Below are 19,762 nucleotides of genomic sequence, written 5' to 3' on the forward strand. Positions count from 1 at the left end.
CCCACACACACTTTCTCAGTGATGCCTGTTAAGTCTTTTGGGTCTCTGCATTGCAAGGTCTATGGAGTAGTCCAGAACTTGGACAGGAACAGACCACAGTGGGGGAAAATGACAGTTCCTTGAAGCAGAGTAAGAAGAGATGGTACTAGTAAGCATAAGATAGTGTTTAGATGAATTTCCCATGATAAAATAGTCTGTTTTGGCTGAAGATGGGCCTCCACGTGTAGACAGTCCAGCCTCTGGTTTAGGAGTACTCTTGGATTCCTGTCTGATTGCAGGCTCCCACATAGCAGCATCCACGAGTAATGCTTTGGCTCACAAACAGTCCTATCCTGGCAGATGGTGATCTGGACTCACGTACTTGTGCCTTCATCACTCTTTGGCTGGGTCATAGCAATATGAGACACCTGGGCATGAAGCCTTTGGTGTTTAGAAAAATTGTTCATGCAAAATATTGCAGCATATGCTTGTGGTAATTCTGTTACTAGGAAAACATGAGGCTTGCCCTTTATTTTCTGTCCCTGCTTAGCATATAGTTTTTTTAATTGCTTTTAGGATCTTGGCCCTTATCTTTTAAGTAACATATATTCTATTCTTAGTAGTGGCCCAGAATGAAATTGGAAAAGAGCATTGCCCTTAAATGAAGTCATCTTCTAAAATATTATAAGATTCCTCAAGAGTTAATTCTAATTTCAAGTTAACACCTAGAAAATTTTACAAGCATTCCTTTTCTGTTTTTCACTGTTACTGTAAGGCCTTTTCCTATGACCTTGCTATCTCTAAAATAATGGTAAATTTCTGCTGAAGCAAGACATTCTGTAGCCTGCAAATCTCTTGTCCTTCCTGGAGACAAGTGTGGTGAATGAAGAGCATACAGTTACCACAGTGGAAGAAAGATCCAGTAAAATATACTCTGAAAAGCTGTAGAACTGTAGAGTACTGAAAGTGATTGTGACTGGTATTTCAGAGATAGTAACACTCTTCTGTCTCAAGCAAGTGCAAAACACAAAAGTGTAAGGAGTGTGGGCTATGTGCTAGCATTGTATTCTGATCTGTTACTATTCTGACATCCAGAGGCTATTGATAGAAGCTCTAGAAATAGCTTGGATTTTCCATTTGCAGGCTTGCACTTAGCATGAGGCTGGTCAAACCAGCTCTGGGTGAATGTAGTAATAAGCATTGCGTTATGTTATTTAAAGCTTGGGCTTTTTTGATAGTAGATAAGAGTAATTAAATGTTCTGGAAGTTTATGATGCATTGCTGAAGTTGCCCATGATGTCCTTCAAGATGATAGCATCCTAGTAAAAGAGAAAGCTTAGGTACTGGGAGCTCTGAAACACAGTGAAATACTTCTGAATAGACAGTCCCCATGGAAATATAAAATTCTGAGCATGGAGCTCAGACCACCTAATAATTAAGGATGTCCTCTGTAGAAGGAAGCTAATGCAAGCATTTGAAGGTACAGAAATATTGTTGTTTAGAATGTTGTCTGTGTCTGCCAGGGGTTCCTATTCTCATATTTGAGGATGAAAAATTGAAAGCATAAGCTGAGAAGCATGATGAACCTAATTGCCCTCTGCTTGGAAGTACCTAGGAGGACTTGAAATGGCTCTCTGATTGTGCTCAGTATCTTCCAGGATCTGGCTGAAAGTATATTGCAACAAATACTTTTAGTATGCTTCCAGTAAATGATTGTTAAGATGGAGATGATGAAATCATAAATAAGAACAAAATATATGACAGGGCTTTTGTCATTCTTTTCAAAATAGAAGTGCTAAATCCAGGAAACTTACAGTTAAACTGAAAAGAAATTCAAATAGTTTAAGCTGTGGAAATATGTGGAAAGGGGATCCAAACTTCCAAATACTTTTGTTGCCAGCTGCTCTGACTTCATATGAAGTTAAAGCTGAGAAAAATATAGTGCAAAATATTTTTCACTCTTTTAACCTTGCCACTTAAAATTACTTATATCATGGGTTGTTTGGGTTTTTTCCTCCTGTTTCCACATGTGTATTTAAGGATACGTTTAAGCATTTACCTAGATTTGCTGGTATAGTTCTTAAGGCAACAGGTATTTCTCAAAATGGCTACCAAGGGAGGGCAGTAGTGGTGTCGTTTTAACTGAGAATTAATGTCTTTGTTTTTTTGGCAGTTCTTTCTAAATGAAGGATTGTGTTTTTACTTTATTTTTTTGTGTAACTTGATAGCTGTCTTTGTATAGTTCAGCTTCTTCTGAACTATGGGAAATAATTGGGGAAGGATGAAGAGAGATGACTATTAATGAAAAAAATTGCAGAGGCATTATTTTCTGAATATTATTTCATTGCATAAGCAGATCATCCAACTTTCTCTCCCTCTTCCATTTTTCCTGAATCCTGTCTCCTTTTTCTTGCATTGAGGTGTCCCCCATACTTACTTTTTATGCAGCTAATCCTGCTCTCCTTGGTACATACTTTTCCTCTTGCTGGGGCTTCTTTGGATAGCATGTGTTTGACTCCCCTTACTTTTTCTTACTCCCCTTATCTCTTTTGAGACATTGACACTTTAAGCTCTTGTTCTCTCAGGATGATTGTCAGAGTGAAAGTGTTTTTTCTCTTGTTGATTTTTTGTTGTTGTTTGGGGGGTTTTTTGAACTGGGACGTGCTTGCTGTTACGAGCTATGGTGATTATCAGTGCCTCATACTGGTCATTCTACCTACCAGATGCTCTGGATTCTGCCCTTCGTTTTTTAAAATTTATTTTTCTCCAAAGTCTGAGGCCTAAAATATGTATTGAAGCGGGATTACATGTAATGTAAGAAAATGATTGCAGTTGGGCTAGATTACTATTGTAGGTCCTTTCCAGCTGCAACTATTCTATTACATTATATTCACATTCTATTACATTATTTTTTGCCTGATGTGTCCTTTGAGGATAAACTGTATTTTGCATTTGATGAAGTCTTATTTACATGCATTCTCTCCCTAGGTGTTGCTGTTGAGTGGTCTGTGTGGTAGTCTGTGATTTGTAGTGGCATACTTGCTGTATCTGGCAAGAATGCCCCTTGTTCAAGAAATACTGTGAATTTTTATTCCTCTTTACAGATTTGCAACAGTGAGGTATGACCAGGCATCCAAGAACATCAAAAACCAGTTCATGCATCTGACCAACTACAGTGTCAACAAGAAGAGTGGAGATTATGTCAGGTACTTGGATGGAAAATGGAACTCATTCTTTAGAGGTTGGGTCAGTTTACCTAAATTGGTCTAATGTTGATCCACAGAGGTAGGCCAGTGGTGTCAGCCTCCCTCTTTCATTTATTTTTAGCTGTGATGATCCTGAAGTAGAGGATTATGGAAACAAGTGGAGCATGAGTGCAATGCTGAGGTACTTAAAACAAGAGGGGAGAGATACTGCAGGTCAGTAAAAATCTTGTTCTTTTATTTCTTTGTTGGATCTTGATCATCTCACTAGTGTGAATTCTAAGAAGTCAAGGAAGAGCCCCAGTGAGTTCCATTTAGCACCAGAGCAGGGTGGAGGGAAGCATTGTTCATTATTTACTAGAGCTGTGCATTTTATTCCCTATCCCCAGAGATAAGGCCTAACCCCTTCCTTTTTGCAACTAGTATTCTGGGACTTTCTCGGGGTGTGTTTCTTAATATTTTACCTACATTTCCCGTTTCTTAAGGTCATTCCATTCCTTCTAAAAGCTTCCCTCCCTCTACTGCTCCCATGACCTGTTCAGTCTGATGAGTGACCAACCTCTGGACAACTGTGCCAGTTTGAATGACTCTTGGATGTGGTGTCATCTTTCCATGGCTCAGGTTTTTGCTGAGTGTTTTCATTTAGTCTGTGTTTCATATAAAGTAGCTCCCTCTTCCACACCTTTGCCAGGTCTGCTGGGAGTAACTCCATCTGCAGAGCAGAATCCGGGTATATCCTTTAAGGGATAATTTACATGTGATACTGAGACATCAGTAAAATTACTGATAGCAGCTATGGCCCATATTGCAGATGTTGCCAAGGAATACTCAAATGCTGGAGAAAGGGGTTTGAATCTGGCTTTCAGATGGAAGTAGACTGTTTTTCCATCATGTGCATTCATGGCTGTCCAATACCTTGTATCATATGTGTTCAGCAAGCTGTGAATGCATATTTATTAATATTGATATATTTCCATGCCTCACCCCAACCTCAAGTATAAAATATACACTCTAAATAATTAAATAAACTACTGAGCAATGCAAGCAGATTTCTTGAACTATCCATTACAAGACTTCTTGCACCTTTCTCTGATGCATCTGGTTCTGGTCATAGGGAGGCAGAATGCTGGCTGAAAAGTGCTGGCCTTGTCTGGGCTGGCAGGGTTTTTGTTCTCTGGTTTGTTTATGTGTGCTGGGATGTTTCCATGCTGTGTTGGTTTCACTTAGTTGTTTTCTGGTACAGAAGTTCACATCTGAATTTGCTTGCATGCTCTTTCTGTAATTGTTCAGGTCCCTGCATGCCATCATCTGAGCATGAGAAATAGTAATTGTAGACCTAAAGTAAACTCTCTAGTCAAGTGTTTTCTAGAAGATACACTTTGAAGCAGGGATTGCCAGATGTCTGTGTGGATTTGCTAGTGCTCCCTTTGAGGGGTGGGGAAGGCTGTCCTTTCATCTTTAACTAACTTCTGAGACTATGACTCCAGTATTTGTTCATTTCTCCCTTCTCTCAATTTTCTATTGCTTGTCCTTGAAAACAAAACCAGTGTGCTATCCTCTCTATTGCATGACTCATCCCAAGTCCAGTGTAGAATCCAGGTCTATGTCTAATGTGCATCTTTTCTTGCCTTTTGCTTCTTCTGTCTGCTCAGACTCCTGTTCCTGAGCTCTGTTCACAGGCTCATTCAGGAGCTGGAGAGTGGGGAGAGCTTACTTTGGGTTATCTGTAGGTCAGCATGACTGGGAACTGTCACCAGTCATAAAATTTTGAAAAGATTTACGGATTTTGGTACAGGAACAGCTGCTTTAGAGGAAGGTGCAGTGTCACAGAATAGTTATCTCATAAAAGTTCACAAGAAAAATTTTTATATCACGGTGGTATGGCTTATTCTCTGTAGTTTGAGGGCTTCTCACTAACCCACTCTTGTTTAACTCTTTTTTTTAATCCTAATACTCTGAGTGGGCAGTGGTCAGACTCCAGCTGACTTGTGCTGATGTGTTTGCCATATGTTTCTGCTTACCTGCACTGTACATATATACTCACATTTACCATTCTCACTTTCTCATTTGTGAGTACTTTTGCACTAGGATACTTATGCATGTCTCTATATTCTTGGGCTTGCATGGATTTCCAAGCATCATTGCTTTGTCATGCATAGGGTCTCATGTGCTTTGATTCACAAAGGTGTATAGACATGTGCATATTCTTGTGCCTTTCTGAATATTATGTCTTACTCCACAATCTACTTTTTTCCTTTTCCCCCCCACCCTCCCCTCCTTGCAGCACTGATGGCCAGCGTGGAGGACCTGATTATCAAGACTTTAGTTTCTGCTGAGCTGTCCATTGCCTCAGCCTGTAAAAGTTTTCTTTCACATCGTGGCAGCTGCTTTGGTAAGACACTGGGGACATCTTTGTTGCTTGCCTGTTGACCACTGTTTGAAGCCTCCAGCTTTGTCATGCTGGAGAGAAATGTGCATACCCTAGTGCAAGGAAGCTGGATACTATTTTGGTTGTTTTGATTTGTTTCTTTTTTCCTCAGCATTTGTTTCTTTTTTCCTCAGCACAGGCCTTGGTGAGGGAAGGGAGCATGGAATCTTAGTTCACCATGTGTCAGTACCATTGATTAGAGTTTCGTGCAAGAAATTAAATTAGGATGATGAAAAGGGACTTGAAAATGAACTTAGGGAAGTGCTGGAAAGTTGGTGATTTACTAGTGCCCTTGCAAAGAAGTGAGTGATTAAACACATTTTTAGAGCATTTGCTGTTTTCTCTTGAGCCATCTAGCAATGTAGTTTTGCATTTTCCTAGTGCGTGTGAGGATGGGGAGAAGCCGTGTGCAGCAGTGCCTGGAGCGGCGGCGATGATCTGTGCTGGTGCGAGAGCGCCGCGTGGGGGTGTCCGAGGCCGTTCCTGGCAGGAGCTGCGCGCAGCTATGTGCTGCTGGCAAAGCTCTGGGGAGCTCACTGCCAGCACATGCTGGGACGGGCTCCAGAAAGCAGCGGCTGGTACCGCAGTGTGCCTTCTCCCACTTTCCAGTGGCTGCTTCCCAACCTTCCCTAAAGAGGCCTCCTCCTGCTCCTAGCCGTCCTTCACTCATGTGGATGCATGCAGGAAGATAAAGTCTCAGTCAGGGCTTAAACCAAAGGCCAAAGGCTTGGGCTTCGGCTATCCTGTGTTTAGGTATTGGAACTTATATTTGAACCAGCTGTGACAGGTCACATCCTTTTATGTGGTCCTTGAGTTGCACTTAGATATTGACAATTCTGCAGCTTTCAATACTCCAGCATAAATGCATCTTTGGATATTTGGGGGTAATAAGACAGGAATCAAGGAACCATGACTAATATGTTGTTCAGTTAACTCCCAAAACTAGCCACCTCTTCCACCATAATTTCTCCTGACTGACTCTGATGCCTTGGTTCAAAGTTGAAGGACCTGGTCATACATAGGGATTTATGAGTTAGTTAATAGTCTCAGTGAAATGGCACTGTATTGGCTAGCTGAAAAAAAGGCACTTTTTTCAAAAACCACTTCAGCTGCCTCTTTTTTTGGCTTCTCCCTTTTCCTTCCTTAGTTGTGTCTCTAGAGCTGTATATGTGGAAACTAATGTTCCTCATGTACTTTCTGCTGGGCCTGGCTCTGAGGTTATCCCACTTCCTGCTGCATCCCCAGGGCTGTACTAACCACCCTCTCAGATGCTCCCCCACAAATAAACTGTTTTGTTCCGTTTATTTCAGTGTAAACATAAATTAAGAGCTTCCCAGGAAAGAGAGCTTAAGTAGGAGCCATACTGCTTCCCTAGGGAGACTTAGGCATTTCCAGAGCTCAGTACTTTCTGCCACCTTCCCCCACAGTTTAGTGGTGGTCCTTGTCTCAAGGATTTGAACTTCCATCATGCTGTATGGTTAATTTGTCATCTCTGTGTCTTGTTCTGACACTTTTTGGTTGTACAGCTTTTAACTTTGTTGTAAATACTCAATTTTTCTATCTGGAAGCATTCATAATGGTTCAGCTCATAGCTGTTAGCATGAAGGAGAAAACTAGGAATGAAGATTTTAAGGCAGCATGTAGAATCTCACAAGAGCTAGGTTTTTGGGGTTTTTTTTGGTTGGTGTTTTTATTTTTTTATTCTTTTTTTTTCATTCTGAGCTGTGAACAATGAAACTGAGTGTGTGTCCTAAGATGTGAAAAGTATCTCAGACTTTAGAAACCTTTATTTGAAATTCAGATGCAGAGATTGGGTATTGTTTGAAAAACTTCTAAAAAAATACAGCTGATTTGTTTTTTACTCTACAGTTTGTAATGTTGTAATAGGGAATAGAACTCCTGTACAATTGTCATTTACTTCTTAAAAATGAAATCATGAGTACTTATTTGTCCAGATGAGGTTGCCCACTTTATTTCTCTAATAGTTTAATACTGCTGTGGTCCTTCAGTTCTTTCACAAGTAAGTGTTTTTTATATGTAATACACTTGTTTTCTAGATTTAAATTAAGACAATTTATTCATGGCTTCTTCATTTTCTAAGATAACACTAGTGAGACAGGCTGATTCCTGCTGCCAGTGCTTGCCCAGAAAGTGAGAGTGGTAGCTCAGGATGGTTCTTTTTGTAATGTCAAAAAATAGTGCTGGTGACAGTTTGTGTAAAGAGTGTAGTGAGTTCCACTTTGGCCATGTAATGTGAGCTATTTACTGCATTCTAGTAATAATCAGTTTTCAAAGGACTTGGGATTCCCAGTTTTGTTCCTCTGAAGTGCATCACAAAAGCACTGCAAGTACTGCATGATTTTGTTGCCTTGTTCATGCACTGTTATTAACAAAGTGTAATCCAAGACCTCTGTTTTGTTCTTTATGATTAACTAATAATTCCTTATGTAAAATTAAGTTCCTAATAACAATTATTTTAACTAGTAAGCAACTCCAGAGGAGAGCATGTTGCTGGCTTCCAAATCACTGCACTGTCCTGAAGCTGGTCACCAACTGAGTGGATGGTTACCTCTGGAGCCTTCTTTAAGAGAAAGACAGATTTTGCACTTTTTTAGGGATGTGACATCTCATTGTGGGAACAGGAGGTACAGTAGGGCTGCATATGCCCAAGCTGATTATAGACTGCGTCTTTCTTCCTCCTGAAGTAAGCACTTCTGGGTAGGCTAGAAAAGGCAGTAAGGCCTGCTTTCAGGCAGAATGGAAAATCTCCCTGTGGGATGGTTTAATAGGGTATGAAATGAAGGCAGCTGGGTGCAGCACATATTTTTGCCCACAGCCAGTATAGCACCATTTTCTGCACTCACTGAAATGTGAGCCTAAAGAAGCAACAGACTGAAGTCCTCTTGTTTCATTCACGTTCTAGTAAACCCAGCTGTGACACTGTTGAGCTTGTCTGCAATCAAGAAAGCAGGCCAGGATAGGGTTATGGGCATACTGATCCCACCAAAGCAATGAGTTTCTTATTTAGCTGTTTCTGTGTCCTAAGGCTGAATTGGTCAGGCTTTTGCTTCTAATCACATCTATGTTGAGATAAAAGTAAACAATAAACTATTGTATGACTTGAGTGGTGCTAACCTGGAGCTAAATGCTGTAAAAAGTCTTCATTTGTGCCGAATCACCAGTTTCTCAACTGCCTATGTTGCTGTTCTTCATGAACATTTAACTTCCTTAGTGGTGGCAGTTGACCTATTTGGGGGAAGCCTTTTGTAGTTTTGAATGGTGCTGACCTGATCCATTATGACTTTTGCAGGGCACTAAGAGTTTGAGATTCTTAAGGATTTTCTGTATACACTTGATGTGAGGCAGGTCCATGCTTAGTCACTTAAGTCAGCCATACATATACCATATATATTTCTTATGTTTTTATGTTTTCTTACATGACATGTTACAGAAAAGCTAAACAGGGATTTCCTGTTACCATTACCTTTTTTTTTGCAAAGCTTAATCCATTCTATTTTTATAGCCTTACTGTCAATCTTTGCTTTGAAGCCAGTATGTAAAGATGCCATTGGAATCTGAAAAAGGTCATCCATAGAATCATCTGGCTACATGCAGATTCAGGAGGTCTGTACCCTTCAAGACAGGTGTTTTGATGATCTCATGGGCAAGGTAAATTTTGTAATGTAACTATATCTTCAAATTTAACTAAACTGTCAGCTGAGCCTGAAGGGATGAGTTGAAGGAATAGGTCTTTAGTTATAGCTTCTATAGGAACAGGGGGTCTATCCCTGCACCATTTTTCTTACTTGTCACTTCATTGCTCTAAATGGTGCCTATGTGATACTGATGATTTAGTACCCAGAGCTTGGTTGAAAGATTCAAGATCCCTGTTGCTGGAGAAACTTTCTGTTTCTTTAGGAAGTTGTTCTCAGCTTGCTAGCACCAGTTTTCTTTCTCAGAAGGCTGGGGAAGACCTAAAAAGCTTTTATGGCTGATTTTGGAAGACTTAAGAAATGACCAGCACTGTCAATTTATCATCAATGGACTTGTGTTACAAAAGTCAGAATCAACTCTGGCTTCGCATTCTGTCTTCTGCTGCCACTGGTTCTTGTGGTGGCATTAGGGTCTTCACCAGATAGATGACATGAAAGTGGGGAACACTAGGTTATTTTGTCTCATGGCTTTCTTGGGGCTGAGGTTCTCAGAGTGTAAGAGCTTGAAATCAGAAGAACTTGGGCTAATGAGGTTGGGAAACGCTCTCTATCCTTCACCTCATGTATCCATCTATAGAGTCAGATAGCTTTTATTTTGGTCTACCTAGTATTATATTTTGTTAATTTGGGCACTTGAGTTTGTTGAGGACTAAGTATCTGTATATCTACTCTTACGTTCTCAGTGTTGTAATGGAAGTTAAGTGATTACCTAAAGTGGTTACTCAGATATTAACTCTTTGCTTACTCTGGTATCACACACTGGATGAACAAGTTTATACCTTGTGGGTGATAATTTATTTACTCAGTAAGATTAGGATTATAAAGGCAGCCCAATTTGCACCAAGACTCCCATTCTTTAATGTTAGCCTTGAAGGTGGCCTTATTAACTTTACTGCCTTCAGAGCTGAAGGATTATTCTGAATCTGATTTTGGTATAGATGATGAGCTAAGCTCAGCTGTAGTCTTTACTTCATCAAAGCAAGAAGCGGTTTATCTGGAAGGAGAACAACCAAGTTGGTGAAAGGTCTTGAGGGCAAGAGTGATGAGGAGAAGCTGAGATTGCTTGGCATGTTGATCCTGGAGGGGGCTGAGGAGTGACCTTAGTGCAGTCTACAACTACCTCAAGGAGAGCAGTGGATGGGGATGTACTGATCACTTCTCTCTGGTGACCAGTGATAGGACACAAGGAAGCGGAATGAGGCTGCATCAGGAGTTCAGGTGGGATGTTAGGAAACGATTCTTCACGGGGTGGGTGGTTAATCAGTCATTGGAACAGGCTCCCCAGGGAAGTGAGCCCAGTACAAATCCTGTCCGAATTCAAGGACTGTCTGGATGATTCCTTACGTCATATGGTTTAGTCTGAGGTAGTCATGTGAGGAGGAGTTGGACTCAGTCATCCGTATGGATTCCTTCCAACTTAAGTTACTCTCTATGTATGTACCTTGAAATTAATCCACTTTTGAACGCTTTTATTGAGAACATGAGTAACTGTCCTTCAGGCTTCAGTAGAAGTAAAGAAGCTTCTCTGCAGAGAAGTGTTCTTACGGGTGATGGGCTTTCTCTGGTTAGCTGGAGTGCAGAAGGTGCCTCAAAGTGGGGGAGTCACACATTTGGCTGAGCTAGCATGAGAGATTCTGGCTGGTGCAAACTGCATCTCATGAAGTGGGCAAGAACACAAACATATGGAATAATTTTGTCCCCTCTTGTTGGGTTCCTCTCTGTAATAATATAGAGATGAAACCTTTCTCTGTTAAAATAAAGTTCTCTTCAAAAGAGAATTAAACCTTAATAGAAGAACAGAAAGAGTAGGAAGGAAAAATCGAAGACTTGAATTTCAGTTGCAAAATTTCTTTGCATTAGAATGTCTGTAAATATACTCCTACATAAAACCAGGAGATGGGTTTTTATTGCAATATCAAAAGAGTTATGTCCTATGCAATTTTTTTCCTCACTGTTTGGTGTCCTTTCATAACTTCAGGTTGTCTCCATTTAGTTGTAGAGTATGTACTTTGCAGTAAAGCTTTTTTTTTTTTCCCAGGGAGCAAGCTGCAAAGAAAGACGAGAATTACAGTGACCCTTTAAGAACTGAGCTTATTCGTGCTATACAAAATTGTGAAAAATTTGTTTATGCTACTGTGCTATCACTTATGATTTAATTTCTGTACTTACAGAGAATAAGAAATTCTTTGGGGATATTTTGTAAAAGAGAGTGCTGGTGCAGTCTTGGAGAGGACTATAAGAGAAACTTGGAATACATGGGAGTTTACCAGAACCAAAAAGCCTGAGACTATCTCTCTAGCCTTTTTCTTTGTCTTAGATAATATCACTGGTGAAAAAAGTCTCTGGCTGAACTGTTGCTCTTAGAGTGCACTCTGAAGCTAGGCTTTCTTTTGGGAGGATGGGAAGCTCCGTCAGCAGTGACTTCTCTATGGGGATTAGAGGAGGAAGAGGCCAGCTGTTCCTGCGGAGTCTTGGAAGCAGTAGGTACCTCCTGATATAATTCCAGTCTTTAGCAAACTGCAGGAGTGAAACATGTTTTTGTGGATTCTAGTAGCAAGAGAAGGGACTATGGAAACTTGATATCTTAGTTTCTTCTGTTCTTCCCTTAGTAACAATAGTGGCACTAGGTGTCTTGTTGTGAACCTACCATTGCCACAGTATGTGGCATGTTTTGCTCTTTCAGTTGTTCTCTTTACTCTCTCTGCAGAGAGAAATGGCAGTCTTGCTGAAGTTGGTAATTGCAGAGGATATACTTTTGATTATCCCATGTTTGTATGACTCCACATCTTTGTCCTGCCTGTGTATTTATTTTATCAAGCAGTAGTGGAATTTCACAGTGGAAAGGGTACTACATCTACAGTGTTTTATCTAGGAAGTACATTTTCCAAATGTAGAAGAGGGCCAGCAAGATATTTCTAGGTAAGCTTCTGACTGTTGAGCAGATCTTTGTGCTAAGCCCTGTGTGGAATCTGTGAGGCTTGATTCAATTGCCAGAACATGGATATTACATAGCTCCTGATGCCCTGAGATAGCAGAGACATCTGTCTAGAGCTTGTAGGTATGACTAAGAATATGTGAAACTTGGGGCATTATGGAGCAACAGTGGAGACTTCCTAGGAGACCCTAAGTCATTGCAAGTGGCTTTAGAATCCCTGCTTAGCAATGGAATTGAGTCAACAGGAATACCCCGAAAAACTTACTCTCCTAAGAAATAAGGCAGACACAAGGGAAAGGAATGTGAAGCTCCAGCAGCTTGGTTAGAGCTAGTTGAGGTCGAAAGGTTTCCCATGTGTATTTGAAAAAGTGGACAGAATGAGTAACTGGGTGGAAAAGATGGAGCTTTAAAAAGAGCAAGCAATTTGCAAGAGAATTGTGTGGGAGAGGAGAACAAAGTCAGAGGAGCCAAAACACTAGGAAAGGGCCTCTGAGGGGCCAAGGAAGGGAATGGCCAGCAGCAAAAGAAGCAGGAGCTAGTCAAAACAAAATATGCTGCTTCCTGACTGGGGCTGGGAGGTTGCAGACCAGCAGCTGCTGCAGGCCCACTCATTGCCTCTCTGCCTTGGGCATGAGCTGCTGAGTTTTCTGTGCTTCACCAAACTTGAGATTGTATTTTTAAATAACATATTAGTCATCAGAAGTTTCTTCTGGTCAAAATGCTTTGCTAATCCCCGCCTTCTCCTTTTCCCTCTACTGCAGCCATTCCTGTCTGGGGAGCAAGAGAGCAAAATGTAGATTCAGCCTCATTTCTTTGGAGTGAACCAACTCTTTAACTCTCTGCTGTTTTGTTTCCCGTTCAATGTCTGACTACAGGCTCTAGAAGAATGAGCAGGCAATGCTCACTCTTCTGCCATTTCCCCCCTTCCAAGCCTCCCCCCTGCCTCAGCTCATTAACTTCCCATTATAAGCTACATGAGCTTTTGCACAGCTGTCTGCATCTTAGATAGGAAGATCTTGTCAAGCGGTCCAGCTCCCCAGAGCCAGCATCAACATCAGGCAGGCGACAAAAGGCCAAGGCCAGAATTCAAGGAAAGAAGTATGACAAAGAAGTTATCCTCCATTTATTTCAGGCACTAGGGAACTGGTTAATTCCATGAAAATCCTTCTCTGCCAATACCCTGTTTTGTGATGTTTTTTAAAAAAAAACTGCTTAAGTTGCCCTGATGATTATTAAGTCTGTTTTTTAATGCTGGAAGAAGGAACTGCATTAATGCCAATTTCTGATTTACAGTCAGCTTTGTGTAGCATCCTTCTTGCAACTCTTTCCAAACTAGAGAAAATGTGTATAGAGAGCAAAATAGTAAAATCAGATTTGGAATGAGAAGCTGGCTTCAATCTGACCTGTGTAGAGCAGAACATATCTAGCAGATGTAATATGTTATGAATGTTTTAGAAACTAAGGAAAAAATATTTCTGTTGTGGTTTGCTGCAAAGTGGCAAGCTGTCAATAAGCTAAAAAGTTATAGGAGGTTGTCCATGTATAAACTAGCCGAGGAGAAGTCTGCTGTAACCCTATGGTTGCAGCAGAAAACATACAGGAATACTTGAAAATAAGCTGATGCTTGAAAGAAGCAAGATTTTCTCTAGCTGACTGGAACAATGAATAAAGGGATTAAAAAGTAGAAAGCAGAATGAAATTTTGTTGTTTCTGGGATCCAGTGGAAGGAGTAGATTGAACCTGCTATGCTAATTCTGTGTGAAAGCAAGTAGTAAGAGTTCTGTGTGAGCTACAGCTTGTGGACTGTAAAGAGTTTTTTATTTTTCTATATAATACTTCCTAATGTTTTTGTTCCCCTCTTTCCCCCACAGGCAAAATGTATTTAAGTTTGGTTCTGAGGAAGTCAAAGTTGCCACTTGAGGAATGTTATTATTTATTCATCCCTAGAGAGTTTACTGGATTTAACATATATAATTTAGACAGAAATGACCTGGTAGAGACTAATGTTGGACCGTACCTGAATGCTTAAAGATGAAGTAAGGTGAGCTTACTTAAGTGTCTGCTGTGTTTTCAGAGCTATATGGTTTTGATGTCCTTATTGATGACACTCTGAAACCATGGCTGTTGGAAGTGAACCTGTCCCCATCATTGGCCTGGTAAGTGATTCCCAATTTAATGAGACAGGGACTGTTGCTGGAGATGGTTGTCCTTGAAACTTGTGGTCTTAGGAGGGCGTGATTTCATGATGCCTGCAGATTTTTGTTCTACAGCTGATTGGCAGAGAGGATACTCCTTTGCTTTTTTCCTTTGGATAAACAAACTTGCTGCAGTAATAGGTTTTGTAAGAACCTGGTTGGGATTCAATTTTCTTTTTACTTATTTCTCTTCCATCATCATTGTTAACACTTCATAATCTCTCATCATAGATAAATTTTGGAGCTCTGTCAGACTATTGTGTTGGATTTCAATCTTCTTGGCTGATAGAAGCTTTAAGATTTTGGAGTCCAAGCAGAGTCATATTAATTACACTTAACTTGAGTACATAGAGGAGTTCTTGGGCTCAGTCTAGTACTCTAATCAGATACATTCTAAAGAGTGAGTGTTGACTTGGCCCTTATGCTGACCCTCACACTCTAATGGAAATCTAGGATTTATTTTTGTAGGTCTCTCAGCTATGATTTTATGTGGAAGAGGCATAGTTAAGTGTGGTTTTTAAGAATTCTGCAACAGCAACTTTTAACTACTTCATGAAATGTAGCATACATACATTCAAAGAAAATGTTTCTATTCCTAAGGAGAGTTTAAACAAAGTTGTGTGTATCTGCATTAGGACACTAAAAGCTGCGGAAAAAGGATAAGCAGATTAATCCATTGCTCTCTGATTTTTACCTGTGTATGTGAAAATCACCTGGTTTCTTTTTTTTGCCTGTTTTAAGAAGGCAAAGAAACTGTATTGGGAGATAGACTGGATACTGATGCATTCCTCTCATTTAATGCCAGACAAATAATTCCTATTATACTCTATTGCATGTGGGGACAGTGATGCTCCTTTGGACCTGAAGATCAAAGCTAGCATGCTCTCAGATATGTTCACTCTTGTAGGTGAGTAAAACAAAAAAAATCCTTCAATTTTTCCCTAATTTAAAGCCAGGAGAAGGTAGGTTTGTGAGCTGCATGTTGCTAGATGAGTATAATGGAGGTGAACTCCTGTTAAGGAGAGCAGCTGTATTTAGCACTGAGAAGTGATATATGGACATTTCAACTTCAGAATAATTATCTGTTTGTGACGGTTAGGTGGTTTTAAGAGTCTCTGATTTGGTATTTGAAGACACCGCTCTTTCTTTAGCTTTCAGAGTTAGTATTCATACATTTTTTAGGTCAAATGTGTGCATTTTGATTGGGTTACTAGAACTGGAGTACTGTCTAGAGCGCAGTGTCCCTTGCATCTCGATTTAGTTGCTTGATGCAATTTGCCCCAATAGTGAAAGAAGTAGAATTGTCATCAGGTACCATGCTCAGCTGTTTAAATAAACAAGTCTATCTCTGTGCTGCTATACAGTGACCCATTTATAGATTTAAGTACTTGGTCCTGAAGCAAGTTTTTATTAAAAAAATGTAATGCAGTTACAGTTTAGGATTAAACAAAGCAAGGTATAAAAAAGAAAAGCATCCTTATTGATCCTTGGGCAGGGACAAGAAGGTCATTTATAGATTAAGATTGTGAACAGGAATGCTAGATTTATATTTCAGGGTTTGTCTATCTTAAATTTCTCACCTGGCTCTTGGTGCCCATAGGCTTTGTATGCCAGGATCCAGGCCAGCGGTCAAGCCGGAACATTTATCATTCATCTGAATGTGTCAAAAGAAATCCATATCAGAAGCTTCAGGTAAGTGACTTTTACAAGTCCTGGCTGAGGAGCATAGGAGGAAGTAATTCTCACTTGAGTTTGATTCACAGGTGAGAGAGGCAGTGAGCAAGATGATCTGGATTTCTAGCATAACTACAGAAGATGAAATTTTTGGCTGTGGGGGTGGTGAGGCACTGAAACACATTGCCCAAAGAGTTTGTGGACTCAGTATCCCTGGAAGTGTTCAAGACTAGGCTGTATGGGGCTTTGAGCACTCTGGTCTAGTGGAAGCTTTCCTGCTCAGGGGAGGGGGGTTGGATCTAGATGACCTTTAAGGTCTTTCCAACCTAAACCATTCTGTGGTTCTCAGGGGCTTGGGGGATACACCTGAGAGTTCTGGGCTGTTCAACCACTTTGATTTTGTTGTGGACAACAAGCTTCCAGAACCCTAGAGCATTATGAATGTCTCCAAGACATCCTCCTAGATGAACAACTTCTTGCATTTGAAGTTTAAGGCTTCTTTCCCATTCTCTTTTTGGAATCTCTCTTTCCCATTTATCGTTAGACTGAGGCCTCATGTGGCTTGCTGTGACTGCCCCTTGCCTTTTCTGTTGAGTTAGTGCTTTCTCAGCACTGTAATGTTGAAGGGCTGTTGTTCTCTATCTCCTTTTGTCTATGAAGTGGATTCCATAAATATCTGTGGAAATGGAGCATTCACAAAAGGCAGGGAGATGTGTTACATCACTTGGACTTTCAACTCATTTCTCCTCAGGCAAATAGGCAGGCGCTGCTCTCTGACATCTCATTGGCTAATGGTGCTGTGACGGACATGCAACATGGCTGTGTAGCTCAAGTTCAGTTAGGAAATGACAAGTAATTTTTGTTTAGCGACAGTGTACCAAGACACTGTCCATTTTGGAATAGGGAAAACTCACAGAAATGGCAATATTTTGTCTCTTGTAAAACTCAGAGTCTTTAGTCACCGTTAGAGGTGAATAGCTGGTAAGATGGGATTTGAGTATCTTTAGGATGCATGTCTGAGTCTGAAACTTCTAAGACAAATATAATAGTGCTTTAAATACAGATCCCTCTGTATAGGTGCTCTTTGCAGCAGACAAAAGGTACATGAGATAAATTAGGAACCATTCCAAAAAAAGTACCCTTCTTAGAGTAATGCGATCAGATCCTGATGATTTGAAAAAATTATATAAGACAGAAAATGATGCTGTTGTAAAGCACTGAATTTTAAGGAGGCTTTCAACTTTGTTTTGCTTAACAAATACCCACAAAGAGATGTAAGGCTGGCCAGTTGAAAAGTGCAAAGATTTGTACGAAAGTGCATTGATGATGAGATGGGATTAGGGTGCTTCCACCAACCTGTGTTTAACAGGAACAGGTTTGTAATCCAGTGATAAAGTTTTACAGCACTTTTTTCTTAAGTACCTAAATGGAAATCCCATGAGTAAATAGGTGTTTAGGTCTTTCCGTGGTCCCAGAATGTCTTAGCTTGTTCTTTGCTGAATACATTTTATCTCAGATTTTTGGATTTTTTGATCCCTGTTCCAATTCTCTGTTGTAAAAAGTATTTGTAACCTCTTTTGTTTTTTCCTACCTCCTCCATGATGTCTTTTCATTCACATAGGCCATTTTTAATCATTGTAAAAGTTGCTGCTTGGAGAAGAACTGTTGGTAACAGTGCTCTTGAGAGTTCTCTTGAATAACTATCTTGATATGGTTATTCTTTTTTCTGAGTTTCAGCAGCTGGACTGCAAGTTTCTTGTGCAATTTCTTTGGTTTGACTCTGAGCATTTCTCCCTCTAGGGAAATGGACAATTTAGCTGCTTCCTTTGTAATTCTTGTTGATTTGGGTTGGAGATCTTTCGATTAATTGTAAACAATGACGGGACCTTGATCAGTTTTGAATAGACCAAAGAGAAGAGTAGAGAAGGACTTGTCAGTATTACAGCTAGAAATGATAGATAAGTCTCCAGAGAACCCTTTCTTACACCATTTGCTCCTCTTGGGTGTTGGACAGGAGGAAGACAGCCTGAATACCACTGAAGGCAAGAAAAATCTAAGCTCCAATAATGATTTTTCTTTTGAACCAGTCCCTGTCCTTAACTGGTTTTACTTGTAGGCCTGATGCCAGAATAGTAATACAGGGTACTTCTTGACATTCTGATGTTTCTACACCTGTGTTAGAATGTTAAATAGTATCTTGTTTCTCCATAAGAACTGGAATATTGTTCAGATATTTAAATGAAATTAAATTGCAAAATTATGGGATTTTTACTTTCACACCCCCCCCCCCCCCCGCTCTATGAACAGTTTTACTTGACAGCATCTGTTTTTCCTTGGTGCATAGCTATTAAATATTTTTATATGAATGACTCTTACAAAAGTATGAATTTTGGTCATCACATTGAGTTCAGTGTGCTTTTGAAAACCATGTGTCCAGATGTATTCTGCACAGTTGAGCACATCTGAGGTTAGAATGAGTGCTGTGTTTGGAATGGGGACAGGATACATTTGTGAAAGATATGAGGAAGATCACAACTGAGATGATATAAATGTTTAGCTTTATCTCTGGACTTTACTTATCAGAATTGTAGAGTGCTTCAGACCGGAAAGTACTGTAAAGCTTATCAAATTCCAACCCCACTGCAGTGGACAGGGACACCTTCCACTGGACCAGGTTGTTCCAAGCCCTATCCAGCTGTCTTTGCACAGTTCCAAGGTTGGGGCATCCACAACTTTTCTGGCCAACCTGTTCCAGTGTTTCACCACCCTCTGCTTATACTCTTTTGTTTAGGGAACTTGCCAGTCCTCAACAAGTTGACAATAGTGTCTTGGAGAACACAAGATTTTTATTCTCTTTATGTGTCTTGCAGTGTCCTTTGTCTGCACAGTTACAAATAGCAGACTGGTAGGTACCCTTCAGCTCCCATTGCCTGTATAAGGCCTGTGGTTTCAAATGTTACTGTGTAGAATGCTTTTGGCATAATTAGTCCCCAAATATATTTTACAGTTAAAGCAGCCTGGGGTAAGGGCAGGGGTGAGAAGGAAGTCAACATGAGGAGATGGCACCAGCTGTTTCCATGTGGCAAAAGCAAATGTTGAAAAAATGTTTATATCACTTCTAGCAGCTTAAAAAGAAAAAGTAGGTGAAGCGTGCTGAGAGTCAAGGTCAGCTGGATCAAATCCCTCCAAGTTTTTAAGACTACAAGTCTGAATGCACAAGTCTCCAAAGGACAGGAGAATCTATGCAGACAAAATTCAGGTGGCTTTACAAGAGACGTAATCATTTTCTGTGAGACAGTCCTCTGAAGGACACTGCAAAAATTGGAGACTGAACTGGGTCAAAATAGATGCAGAGAAAAGAAAGATTTCTTAAAGTTAATGGAAAAATAGGGGACTATTGTTAGCCTAAGTGAGACTGATCTATGTTATATTTGTCACCCTTCTTGCAAGCCATATGGACAAATCAGTATTTGTTTACGAATCTAAGCACCTGGCCATGTGGGGACATGTTAGGCATTATTTTGCAACTAAGCTTCCTGCACAAATGTAGTGGGAATTATTCTTTTTTTTATTTTTTAAACGGGGTTTCCCCACCAGGAAGTGAAGGTAGAACATCTTTAGAACCTAATTCAGTC

At 40.3% G+C, this 19,762-nt stretch overlaps 1 protein-coding gene across 8 annotated transcripts in view; it reads left to right on the forward strand.

The window, feature by feature from the left end:
* The window catches only part of TTLL5 (tubulin tyrosine ligase like 5), a 126,287-nt gene that overhangs the window by 19,917 nt on the left and 86,608 nt on the right, over positions 1 to 19,762 (forward strand). For all 8 annotated transcript variants that reach the window (XM_014249818.2, XM_088058183.1, XM_014249819.2 and 5 more), the window contains 6 exons: positions 3,084 to 3,185; positions 3,307 to 3,398; positions 5,467 to 5,574; positions 14,333 to 14,414; positions 15,299 to 15,360; positions 16,054 to 16,145. In XM_014249818.2, coding sequence (XP_014105293.2) covers positions 3,084 to 3,185; positions 3,307 to 3,398; positions 5,467 to 5,574; positions 14,333 to 14,414; positions 15,299 to 15,360; positions 16,054 to 16,145 — 538 coding nt within the window. The remainder of the gene's footprint in view (positions 1 to 3,083; positions 3,186 to 3,306; positions 3,399 to 5,466; positions 5,575 to 14,332; positions 14,415 to 15,298; positions 15,361 to 16,053; positions 16,146 to 19,762) is intronic.

Source organism: Pseudopodoces humilis, chromosome 7 (assembly GCF_049639895.1).
Source record: "Pseudopodoces humilis isolate 2021_Gansu_Grassland_sample_001 chromosome 7, ASM4963989v1, whole genome shotgun sequence".
NCBI classification, from domain to species: domain Eukaryota; kingdom Metazoa; phylum Chordata; class Aves; order Passeriformes; family Paridae; genus Pseudopodoces; species Pseudopodoces humilis.